This window comes from Felis catus, chromosome B1, assembly GCF_018350175.1.
Source record: "Felis catus isolate Fca126 chromosome B1, F.catus_Fca126_mat1.0, whole genome shotgun sequence".
NCBI lineage: Eukaryota > Metazoa > Chordata > Mammalia > Carnivora > Felidae > Felis > Felis catus.
This window is the reverse complement of record NC_058371.1, coordinates 29363224-29376486: the sequence shown is the minus strand read 5'-3', so window position 1 is coordinate 29376486 and position 13263 is coordinate 29363224. Positions and strand designations below refer to the sequence as shown.

Sequence of the window (13263 nt, the reverse complement as noted above, 5' to 3'; positions counted from 1 at the left end):
TGCCAGCCGTGGTAAACAAGCCCTCACCGCTCCGTGCCGGCCTCATGCGTTCCCACAACACAGATAATTATTAAAACCTAAAACCAGTGCCAGATTTGCATTTTTTAAATAAATAAAAACTCACAACGAAACACTTTGACTCTTCCCTTTTCATTTTATAGAAACAAATGGCTGAACTTTCTTCTCAAAGTTTACAGTTGTGGATTCATCTCTTAATCACCCTTTATAATTTCAAAGACGGGGTGAAGACACAATGGTATTTGCTTCTTGAAGAGAGGAAGCTCATGAACACAAATAACTTCTACGATTTCAGAGAGCATGACACATGACAACAACACGAAAAGGCAACGGAGGTAGAAAGGCTTAGGGGAGGAAGGAGATACTTTTTCGCAAAGACTCCCTCTCATTAAGCTCTCCTACGGCCCTTTCAGATTGTCTAAACGTTTCACAATCGTTTTTCCAGGATTAGACTCCTTGGAACAATGCAAAACATGAGAGGAGAGGAAGAGAAAAGCTCCAGGGTCAGTAGCAGAAGTGGTATGTTGGTTCATTTCTTTTCTTAATAATTTTTTTAACAGTTTTTTTTTTTTTTCACTTTTTGAGAGACAGAGACAGAGTACAAGCAAGGGAGGGGCAGACAGCGAGAAAGACACACAATTTGAAGCAGGCTCCGGGCTCTGAGCTGTCAGCACAGAGCCCAATGCAGGGCTTGAACCCACCAAGTGTGAGATCATGACCTGAGCCGAAGTCGGACACTTAACCAACCAAGCCACCCAGGCCCCTGTTGGGTCATTTCTGAACAAGGACTAGATGCACTTTGAATGAACCATGAAGAACATGGTTCTTCCCTCCCACTCTGCATACTAGGGAACTGAGACCCAAGGAGGGAATGTTACTTACACATAGCACACAGGTACTAAACTCCAAAGCTGGAAGTGAAAAACAGTGCTCCTGACTCTGAGGCCAGGCACTTTTCAGTTGTGAATAAGCTGAGGACTTCCCTCCCCACCACCCCCATCCCCTAGTGTCTACTCACAAAGATACTGTGGTCTAACTGGTGAGGCAAGACTACACACAGAAAAATTGTTAACTACATCCATTTTTTTGTAACAACAACATAAGGGAAATTTGCGATGGCACCATGCATAAAGCTTGCAGTGGAAAGGTGCTCTGTGTCCAAAGACTACAGTGAGTGTTTCTGACAGGATCATTACTGGGACTGTCATAGAGGCAGTAGGATATGACCTGTCCCTTAAAGGAGACAGAATATCCACAGGCAGAAATGAGGGAAGACATAGATCCAGGCAGAAGAAATGGCCTATGTAAAAACAGCAGTGGGAAAGTGTGTGGCCTGTTCATGGAGCAATTAGACTGGATAAAAACATTTATACAGTAAAACTGAAAAAGATTAGGCTTGGTCTGGAGTAAGGAAGACAGGAAATACCAGCATCTAAAGTTAACTATGGTGGATCCACTAAAAGTTTCTGAGCAAACAGAGGTCCAATAAAAGGAGTACTTTAGAAATACTCACTGTCCAGAGAGCTTCGGTGCCTCAGTCAGTTAAGCATCTGACTTCAGCTCAGGTCATGATCTTGTGGTTCATGTGTTTGAGCCCCACATCGAGCTATATGCTGACAGCTCACAGCCTGGAACCTGTTTTGGATTCTGTGTCTCCCTCTCTCTCTACCCCTCCCCTGCTCATGCTCTCTCCCTCTTCCTCTCATAAATAAATGTTAGAAAAAAATTTTAGAAATACTCATCCTCCAATGCAGTGTTTAACAGAAGGCAATCTGGAGCAGTGGACAGAACAGAGGCAAGGAAATGGTGGCGGTGGGGGGGAGAGTATGTAAATTTAATGAATGATTAAAATCAAAGATTCTGATACTCATCCAAAGATGATAAGCCACCTTTCTAGACCATGTTGATAGCATATGAAGAAAAATACAATATTCTTATGGTGACCAAAGGCCAAGTCTACTTTTTTTTATTTTATTAATGTTTTTATTTATTTTTGAGAGAGGGAAAGAGAGAGACAGAGCAAGTGGGGAAGGGGCAGAGAGAGAGGGAGACACAGAATCCAAAGCAGGCTCCAGGCTCTGAGCTGTCAGCACAGAGCTGGACACGGGGCTTGAACTCACGAGCTGTGAGATCACGACCTGAGCTGAAGTCAGACACTTAACCGAGCCACGCAGGCACCCTTGGCCAAGTTTACTGTTTAATTCTTGTATTGGTTTTTACTAAGCCATTATCTGATGTAATTTAGTTATTGGGTGGCTGCAGATTCAGGAACCTAAATGCTGGGTAAATTAAGAGTTGAACAAATGAACACCTCTGTTTTCTGAGCACTTTCGTTTCTTATTAATAACAGTGTAATAATTAGAGGCACGAACACGGAACAGAAAACAATATAAAAACTGTTCCCCACCACTTCACACCCATTAGGTTGGCTGTTATCAAACCTTAAAAAAATAAAACATGTTAGAATATGGAGAAATCAGAACCCTGTGTGGGAAAGGGAAATGGTATAGCTACTGTGGAAAACGGTACAGTAGTTCCTCAAAAAAAAAAAAAAAAAAGAAACCTAGACTTACCATAATCCAGCAATTCCACTTCCAGCACACGCCCAAAAGAAAGGAAAACCAGGTCTTGAGCAGATATTTGTACATTCATAGAAGCTTTATTCCCAATAGCCAAAAGGTAGAAGCAACTTGAATGTCCACTGACAAATGAATGGATAAACAAAATGTGGTCTATATGTGCAATGGAATATTCAGCCTTAAAAAGCAAGGACACTCTGACCCATTAAAACACAGATGAACCTTACCGACGTTATGCCAAATAAAACAAGCCAGCCACAAAAATGCAAAAACTGTAGGATTCCACTCTTATGAGGTACCTAGAATAATCAAATTCACGGAGACAGAAATTGGAATGGTAGCTGGCAGGGGTTGGAGGAGAACGGAATCGAGAGTTATTATTTAATGGGTATGGAGTTTTGGTTGGGGAAGACAACATGACAAGAGATAGATGGTGGTAATGGTTGCCCAACAATGTCAATACCTAATGCAACTGAACTTAAAAACAGTTAAGGTGGTAAGTTCTATGTTACTACAATTTGGGGGGGGGGGGGGGAGAAACGCTCACCAGAATTAGACTACAGTCCAAAATGCTAGCATTTTTCATAAAATTCCTGCTCCAGTGAAAGAAAAGTTGCTAGTGATCCTGAGAACAGGGGTGAGCAATCTCAGTGGACGGGAAAGAAGACAACGGAAGAAACTGCATCTCAGAGGTGTCCAGGCTGGCAAAGAAGAGCCTGTGAAATTTCAAAGCTGTGGCCCTTCTGTGCTGATGACATGACAAAGAGCACCCCCACTCAGCAGAACATCTCCATCGTGGCAGTCCCCAAAGAGCCTTGACTGCCAGGATCACCTCCCAAGGGCGAAGTCTAATGACAAATTCTATTGGAAGCAAACACAGCCATCCTTCTCCTCAGTAGATAGCTGCCATGAACTGTGCAGAGGTGCGGCCAGGATGCTCCCTGCAGCAGAGGAAAATGCTGCCACTGCGTCTGCGGCTTCACTGATAACACATCATGGCCCGTGGTGTCTCCAGGGCCAACAGAGACAGTGACAGAAAAGGATCTCATTATTCATCTAAGCCCAAATGGATACGTGCCCTCCCACCTGCAGTCTGTCCAAGAGCTGATGAGATGTCAAAAACAAGGGAGGTGGGGGGGGGGGGCAGTGAAAAGTAAGTCATCTCTTTTTTATTGCTTCTTAGGGATATAAGCAGCGCCTTTCCATCTTCAGTTACAAGAACTGAACGTCTATTGCTCAGATGGTTAAACACCTGTTGGGGGAGATCAAGGAAGAACATACAATTTCTGAGTACTGAGATTTAGTACCCAAAATGAATTGGAATGATGTGGGAGTGGGTTGGCTCAAAACACTAACTATTCAAAACTCTCTTCTGTGCTTCTAAGTCTTTACAATGCAGGGCATTTTTACCCAGCTGGAGCCATAGGCCACACAGAATAAATATTATCAAGAAATAATTGAGAGGGAAAAGTTTACGAGATTAAACAGCCTTTTTCTGAAGCCCAAAAGTTGATGCAGAGGTGGGCCCTGGGTGGTGAGAGGAAGCAATGGTGTCCTGGTAGGATATAGCTCTAATTGCTACTTCCTCTGAATATGCAGCTCACCAAATAAGAGACCTGAAGGAAAAGGAAAAAACAAAAAACAAAAAGCAAAAGCAAAACAAAAACGCTTCTCTCAAAATTTAACCTTGAACAACGATTGCTACTACCCAACAAGCTGGGGTGCTTCCGTCATGGATTCATTTAATTATTTAACAGGTATTTAATCTACACAGAACCACCAAGCAGTATGTGTCTATCAAAGAGGGGAAAAAGATACAAACTCAACTGAGTGGCAGTTATGACCACATGGTTTTAGTCAGCCCCTCAATTTTTTTAGCTTTCTTTGCCTCAATGGCAATCCCCAGGCTAGAGACAAACACTTGGGATGATAGTATTACTGCTGTGAGCTTTCCAAATTTAGCAAAGCATACAATGCCTCACGTCTCTTATCACGCCCCCTCCACGTCCTGAGCTCCCAGATGTGCCCACTACCAAGACTCGAGTGCCCTTGTCAAGAATGTCCCCTTGTGCTGGGCTCAGCTCAGCTCACATATTTTGGCAGAGCAAAGAGAAAAGAAACAATTCCCTCCTCCAGGTTGTCTTGGCCCAGCATTACCTCCTAAATCTGGCTACCAGCTCCGGAATCATGCACCACTCTGAGCTGTTTTCTTCCAGCACAGTGGGGCAGATATCCAAAGCCAGAGCCTTGGGCTTTGGGAGAAAAACTTCTGAAATTCAGATACAAGGCAGATTACCATCTGTGCCCTCATGAGATAGACAATGAGCCTATCAGACTCGGAAGGACCATCTACATTCACAGTATTGTGATCTAAGATCTCCATTTTCTGATATATTTGGACCTGGACAGCGGAAGTCCGAGGTGTCAAGAGAAGGCTAATCATTGTAATGATGAACAGCAGTCCTATACTTCAGTTTCTCACAGACTAGGATCCACTCATAAGCCTCATTGTTTACCTAAAGCCTTCCTTTGCAGTTTCCTCACACAGCAAAGAGATGAAGGGAATATACATATGGAGTCTGAGGTAAGACCTCGTAGGACGGTCTCCCATGTATCATCCAAGCTGTGGGTAAACTAAATTTCTATTTGTTTGTTTGGTTATTATGAAAAGCAACATTAAAAATTTTACTAGGTCCTAATGGGGAGAACTCAGGTTAGGACATAGTTTGCAAGGAAACTGCTTTCGATAAGGAAAAATATCCTGGTTCTCTTAAAGACCAAAAAATAGTATAAATTACCATCTATGTACCTCTCTGTAGGATTCCTTAATGGCAAATCTAAGGTGGGGGAATTTTTTTTCCCCTAAACATTGGATCTATGCCAAACAGAGATGAGTCAACCCATTTCAAGCCTTCGACTTCACCAAAATTTCTTTTATTTTATCTACTTTAACCTGTAAGGATCATTTGGGGACAGAGAGCCAGGAGGCAAGCCTTCAGAAAGAGGCTTGCTTCAAGCACACCATGGCACTAAACAATATGAAAACACAACCTCTCAACTAGCACTTACTTCAAATGAGTAAGAGACTGAAGTCTATATTCTGTAAATTCTCAAATAACTTCGGATTTAAAAGTACGGCAGAATGTATCACTCATCAGTTGTTCCGTGGTACAAAGTGACTGATATTTGGGGGAGTGGCTAGTGGCTAGGTCATATGATCGCTCATAATGTTACTTTAATTTTAACTTAAGTTTTATGATAACATAAGAGCACAGAGTAACACATGCATGCACACGTTCAGAGCATTCCTATATGGATGGGAAGCTGGCCACAAAGGTCATTTCTGTTATTTAATATGAACATTCAAAATGAGTCCTCACTTTCTCATGAAAACTTTGACTAAGGCATGTTACGCTATTGCTTTTGGCAACAAACTACATGAGTCAAAGGAACCCTAATTTTTTACCTTCTGTTTTCATTATATACTTTTCATTCTTTACTTTCAATGAATGTAATGGTTAATGAACCCTACCACCATTTTTCATCATATACTTTTTGTTTTCATTATCATTCATTTATATAAGGCTAATCAAAATATTCACTAAGACCTATCTGTACAGATATGCTTTTCAAAACATTTAAGCATATCAAAGACAACCAAACCAAAAACCTAAGTATTACTAAGTACTAAGGGCAGATAAGAGTTGAAAGGTCTTTAGACATCTGGCTAATTCATAAATTGTCACTGAAATTTAAAAATACATATTAAAAGAGATTATGTTTATAATTAAGAAGAAGATAACAAGAAGAAAACAGACCCTGAAGCAAAGAAGATTCCCGGAACAATGAATAGATTACATCTGACAAGGGCACTAACCTGCCCAATCACGTCTTTTGCTCTCATTTGCTAGAAATATACAGGCCAGTGGAAGGACGGTGCAGTGTGCAGCCCCCTCAGTGCTGTGTAAGCTTCCCAGTCTTACCTAATACATCAAGACCTATGGTACAACTTTCCCTAGACCCCAAGGACTTACAGATCTCCTACAATGAAGGGAAACTTCCCCCTAGTGCTTGTAAAATATCCTACTTCAGATGTTTACATTCTCCTTTTAAGACATTTTTATTCCAAGGAACTGTTTTTCCAAATGACCAACCTTGGGCTCATTTTTTTTTATCATGAATATAAATATATATACAGTTTGTCTACTCAACAGAAAAGTGTTTTAGGTATAGATTTTTAACAGTAAGATTTATATAGCTGACAGAGAGCAGTCAAAAACACTCGGGAAATTAAATTTACATGTATATTTATGAAATACAAGCAGTCAGGCTGTATCTGTTCCTACTGTTACTTACTTAATATAGCTTTTATTAAGAATTATCTTCTTCAGTGGTGGCTGGAGAATCCCTGCAGCGTTTGTCATTTTCGTAACACCATAAGGTCAGCTCACTTTATTAAATAGTTATTGAGGATATTAGAAAAAGCAAATGCCATTTATCATAAATATTTGATAAACCTGCTTATGTTATCAATATATTCCAGTATTACAGCATAGACCGAATATCTACATTGGATTATAAGATGATGATGCACAAATCTTGCATGCCCCCATAACATCCATAGATGTTATTCAACATCAGTATCTTGGACATCATTTTCTGCCTAGAATCACTGCAATGCCTTGAAAACGAAAATCGTAGTGCGTCACACGATGATTTGTTTGAATAACAGAAATTTAAATGAACAGCAAATTATTTTGCATTCCAATTAACATAAAACCTAATAATATTTCTTAGCTTGTTCGGTGAGCAAGAGAAAAAGCAAAGACTGGGAAGTGTTTAAGCAACTACAAGAAGTGTATGTAATTTATACAAACTTCAAATGCAAAGTAAACAAGCTATGAGATTCCGTGTTGTCTTCTAAAATACACTAAGCAGTTGTTTCAAAAGACCCATCTTTCAAGAAAAGAACTTGTTATACAGACACTGCTCAGGAGTTTATCTCAGATGGGTAAAAAAAAAAGAAAAAAAAGAAAAAGAAAAAAAAATTCAGGGGAGACTTCTATCAGCTCAACCCTAAAGCTAATCTGTTGCATGTGTGGTTTCTACACTAGTAAGCAACTTGTAGGAAACAACACTGCAGCTGAGCACATGAAAGCTGGAAACTGTTCCCCGGGATATGATATCACAAAATGACTTTGCTATATTCCCTCTCCAGCCTGGCATCATGGCTCAGGCAGCAACACAACCGTCACGCCCCCAGGGCAGCTTAATGTGGTTAGATAAGAACCCCCTGCTCCATCACTCTCCCTGAAATCTTCTCACCAGAAGCACACAGAACCAGCTCAACCAGGACAAATCAGCCCCTCTTCTCTCTGTATGTGTCTTTTTTTTTTTTTTTTTCCCAGTTGGTGTTCCTTTGCCTGGTAAGTTCTGAATGGCACTGTTAACAGAAACCACCCAACGAGGTGAACTCCCAAGTTTTCACACACTCACACACTTTTAAACCCAATATTCCAGTATGGATTTCCCCAGTTTACATTCTCTAAAATAAAATAGCTCATACTATTTACTTTTATCTCACAATAGTACAATAACTACCATGTTGATAAAAACGCAAGAGAAACTTTTAGCATAATTCCCGTCAGGCTTTAGCTAAACCTGTTAGTTAAGGTTTCATGCAACAGCCACAACCTCGAAGTACCTGACACTAAAATCACCACACACAATAATTACACAAACCTGGAGCTGTAACTTCATGATTTCTTAATCTACTCAATTATACACAGGGAGATTTCCAGTTCATTTTAAAAACCTGCTTTGCTTCGCATGACACAATTTCCTATGTAATTCCTTTGACAAACAAAAGAGGAAAACTACCTTCCTGAAGGTCTTCCCCCTTAGAAGCACAAAAACAGAACGGTATTTCTCCAGACAACATGAATATTCCATTTCTAAACATCCTCGGGCTGCTTGGAAGAACTTTATCCCTGAAGTCTGACGTTTATTTCTAATCAAAACACAAAACACCATTGCTAATCCAGTAACACACCCCCAATCCTAGGCATCACTGCCAACTACGATCCCTTTTATATCAATTTCCACCATGTATAGTAAATGATTCACAACTCGTGATTTGGGGTAAATGCAAAGTCCTTTCTGAATTACATAGAATAAAGCACGTGAAAATTGGACAATGGTGTGGCTTAAAAGGTTTTGTTTCAGATTCTAGAGCAGAGTAACATATACTGCAGTACAATGGTGTTGAGCTTTTGTGTTCCCTAATAAGACAGCTCCCAGCAGAGCGTTTCCCATGTTTTACAGTGACATCTATCAGCCAGACCCGGGGAATCCCAACGTCACTCAGCTTTCTTCAGCACCACTGTCTGAGAACAGCTTCTGTCCACAGAGTGGTGCAATCTTAGCAGGTCTGGCGCACAAAGTGCATTGTTAAAATAGGGAAATGGTGGATGAGCAAGGCTCTTTCCTGTCATTAAAACCAAATTGTTAGGTATTAATTAACTGCAAGATATAAGCACCACAAATGCCAACCAGAAATTTAAGTAATTGGCTATCATCAGATACAAATTTAAGAGAACTGACTTAGTTTGCATCGCAGGCAGACTGAGCCTGGCATGGTGCTGACTTTTGTAAAAATTCAATTAACCCAACCATCTATTAGGCAGATACATAAAGACACAGGGAAAAAGCTACTGTGCATGTTAGAATCTGCGATGTGTAATCATGTTAATTTATGGTTTGAGAAGATACCCTGCTACGCTTTAGTGATTGTATGGTAATCAGAAAATTATACAGATATTTCCAACCTAGAAATTATTTTGTGAATGGCATAAACGCAACACTACCTCAGAAATGTAATCAGATTATCGGCTAATTTCTCAGACCTGATCATATGAAGGAGACCGGAAAACAATACTTTCCAACGGGAAAATGGGGGAAAAAGGTCTGGGAAATCGATTGCTAAACTTAGCTTCCCAAATTCTTCTTCAGGGCCTACACGTGAAGCTCCTTAACTACGCTCATCTGTTCTGATTCACTGAGGTGCCAAAACACACTGCAAACCAAAATATTGTAAAAACGAAAATTCTTGAGAGGACGTCACCAAAAATACCCCCCCCCACACACACACACACACAACTTTATATTTCTCACAAACACCTATTCCCGAGGTACAGACTGCACCTATCTGTTGGACATGGAGTTGGCCAAAAACTCTGCCCCATTTCTAGAGACATGTCGGCGCTGTGTCCTTTCCTTGCGAGGGCTCCCACAGACACAAACCCCTGACCATCTGCACACTCAAGACTCCAAATGAAGGAAAGGCGTGAAAATCCTGTCGGACTCACCCTTCCTCCTTCAAAGGAAAAGCCCCCACACGGCGGCCCATACCTCACCAGCACCTCCTAACCAAGTTCAACGACGCACTCGCAAGAAAGCAGCCGGCCCATTTCCACGCTACTCGGGAACGAAACCCCAAGGGATTAAAAAGTTTCAGGCGGCCCCCACCGAGGACCAAACTTGGACTCTCACCAATGGCAAAGCCTAGAATCCAGGTAACTGGAGAAGGCGCTGCCTGTGGAATCCAATCCGCGAAACCTTCTCTGAGAATCACTTAGGAGTCCGCAATCCCGAAACTCAACTCCCGAGCCCGCGTGTGCTGGGCAGCCGTCGGGCCCGCGACCTCCCCGCCCGGCCGGAGCGCGCCCCGAGGGGCGAGGAACTTACCGCACCGCTTGCACAGCACCCGGCTGACCTCCTTCTTGAGGTTCCGGCCCGTCTCGAGAGGGGGGAAAGAGGCTCGGAAGGCGGCCGGCGCGCGGCTGCTGCTGTTGGCATCGGGCTCCATGAAGAAGATGTACCTGCTGTCCTCCTTGAGCCTCCCGCAGGAGGGGAAAGCGGGGTGGCCCCAGGCCCCCAGGCGCACGGTGAGCAACGAGTCCTTCTTCAAGCCCCCGGCTTTCACCGCCCACACCTGGTGCACCTTCACCAGATAGGGCGCCTCCTCGTCTCCGGGCTCGCCCGCGCCGGGCGCCGGGGCGCTGGGCCAGGAGGGCACGGTCCCGTTGGCGGTGGGCAGCGGGTCCGGGGCGGGCGGCCCCAGCGCTCCCGGGCCGGCGGCTGGCGGCTCGCGCTCGCCTCCCCACGCCCCTGCCTCGCCCGCCGCCGCCTTCCTGTCGAGTGCCCCCTGCTGCCGCCGCGGCGGGTGCACCTTTCCCTCGATCACCACCGCGGCGCGCTGAGCCAGCTCCTGCACCGAGCCCACGCTGGGCGGGGACGAGTAGCACACCGAGGCCCCCGCGGGAGCCGCCTCGTCGCCGGCGGCCGCCCCCGGCCCCAGGGCCGCGGTCCACAGCAGCAGCAGCGGCAGCAACGGCGGCGGCGAGCGGGCGGCAGAGCCGGGGCGCGGGGCCCGGGGGCCGGCACTCCCGGAGCGGCGCGGGGAGCGTCGCCATCTCATGGTGTGAGGTGCGTGCGGGCTCCTGGCTGTCGGTTCGGACTCTGCCTCGCTCTCTCGCGCTGCCTCCCTTTTCCTCTCCTCCTGCCCCCCCCCCACACACACACCACTCCTCCTCCCCCCTACCCTCCTCCTTTTATTTATTTATTGGGGGGGGGGGGTGTAGGAGAGTTGTTTATGGGAGGAGGAGGAAGAGGAGGAGGGAGGGAGAGGTGGGTGGAACCACAGGCGAAGAGGTATAAGGGCAAAAAAAAAAAAAAAAAAAAAAAAAAAGCAAAATAGAAAAGGGAAGAAAAAAAAGCCGCTGCCACCGCCTCGGTTGCTGGGAGTGACAGGTCCTCCCGGCGCCGCCGCCGCGCCCGAGCCCTGCTGTCGGGGCTGCTGTCACAGGAGGAGGACGTGGAGGTGGAGGAGCTGCTCAGCGGGTAACAGTCCTTTGTGTGAAGTGATGCTGCGGCGGCTGCTGAGGCTGCGAGCGAGCGGCTGGGCGAGAGCGCGAGGCAGAGAGCCCTGGAGGCGGAGTTGCGTGCCTGGAAATCGCTGGGTGGCCGCGGCGGCGGCGGCGGCAGCGCCCTGCGCCTCGCCAGCCTGTTTACCTGTGGTGCGAACTCGGCCCGCACTTCCCTTCCCCATGCTGATTCCGGAGCCCGGCCCGCGAGTTTGTCCTCCGCGGTCTCGCCTGCCCTGCGCGCCTCCTCCCTCGCGGGCGCCCCGATTGCTGCAATGAGAGGCCGGGCGGCAAAGAGGCTGCAGTCCGAGTGGGCTGCGGAGATTTACTGGGGAGCGAGAGGTGACGCTTCAGTAATCGGGGACCTGTTAGCCGGCGCAGGACGCCCGACCGCGGTGGGAAGGGGGGGGGGGGGAGCATGGCGGGCGGGCAAGGAAGAGGGGGACACGGGAGATGCGGGTCCTCATGTCAGAAAAGTTTTGGGTGAACTATATACTTAAGAGTCAAAAGGGAGCAACATGTTCACCGGAGACCAGCAGCAATTAAAGCAACTTTATATCACGCTCGCTGTCCTGCCACCGAGCACACCCACAGTGAGCATTTCAGGTATGAGGCCTCTTTCCCTGGATCCTTGAGTGACACTTGAGTCTTGATTACCCTTGCCTTTTCGTCGGGCGAAATCCTTGGTTCCCCATGATCTTATGACCTGTGTGATCCTGCTGATAGGAGCCAGGTTTGAATAAAATAGTTGCTCAATAAGGCCATTTTGTATAAAGTTTATGGCTCCTCGTCAACTAGTCCGTTTTGTTACATGATTAAAATGAAATGAAAGATGCTTCTGTGAGTGCTGAAACAGAAATTTCAAACATCTGTAGGTTACATATTCCATCTGAATACCACCCTCCCCAACTTGACCCTACTCCCACCCCCTCCCCCACTCTGCCCCCTACCCTGTCCCGCCAAACTTGAGCTGTTTTTAAAACAAGAATCCATCCCCCGGGGCTGTTCTTTTCATACACCCACCACTTTACAGAAAGAGAACACATTTTCAGCATTTAAAAGAAAATATTTCCTCTTCTGCCTTTTTAAGGTGAAAAATATAGTCAATGACCTGGTAAAGCTGAGTTGAAGTTGTTATCCAATGGCCAATAAATCCACATGGTGAGAATCTAAGATTTTAAAAGAACTCTTCGTAATATCCTTTACTGTAGGATTCTACAAATTGCTTCTAGCAGCTTATCAAATGTGTGCCGCTTAAGTTATAGATATTTTGTATAAAAATAATAGATTATAAGCCACAATTCCCCCCCGCTTGGCATGACATAGTTGGCTAGAAAACAGTTTGTCACTCCCTCAAAGTCCAGCTTAGAAGGACAGCGTTCCGATGCTCATTGTGTGTTTCAACTATGGGGATTCCTATCATGCCCTGATGGTGTGCTTCAAGAGAAGATCCCCATGCAGCAACATAATAGTGCAGGTCTGGCCTCCAGTACATGTTCTCTTTAGCGCTGGTATTCCCACCGATTTATTGAAAGAAAGTGATCAGACATCCAGTCCCCTACCCGGCATCTTCACTTTACTTTGACCTGACCTCACACACTGCTGGCTCTCGGTGGCGTTTTGGGAGTTGGAACTTGAGCCTGGCATGCTTTCTCTCATCCTCTCCACCTTCCACACCTTGTACCAGTTATCTACTGGGGTATGACCAACGACTCCAAAATCTGTTGGCCTAAAACAATATA

The 13263-nt window shown here is 45.2% G+C and overlaps 1 protein-coding gene across 6 annotated transcripts in view; it reads right to left on the bottom strand.

The window, feature by feature from the left end:
- NRG1 (neuregulin 1) overlaps positions 1 to 11204 on the bottom strand; it is a 1111639-nt gene extending 1100435 nt beyond the window's left edge. For 3 of the 6 annotated variants that reach the window (XM_019828378.3, XM_023252445.2, XM_019828379.3), the window contains exon 1: positions 10344 to 11195. In XM_019828378.3, the coding sequence (XP_019683937.3) occupies positions 10344 to 11076 (733 nt within the window). In that variant the 5' untranslated portion in view covers positions 11077 to 11195. Of the gene's footprint in view, positions 1 to 10343 lie in introns of all 6 variants that reach the window. The other 3 variants (XM_045056854.1, XM_023252447.2, XM_019828382.3) reach the window with 3 other exon arrangements.
- Positions 11205 to 13263: the final 2059 nt, after the last annotated feature.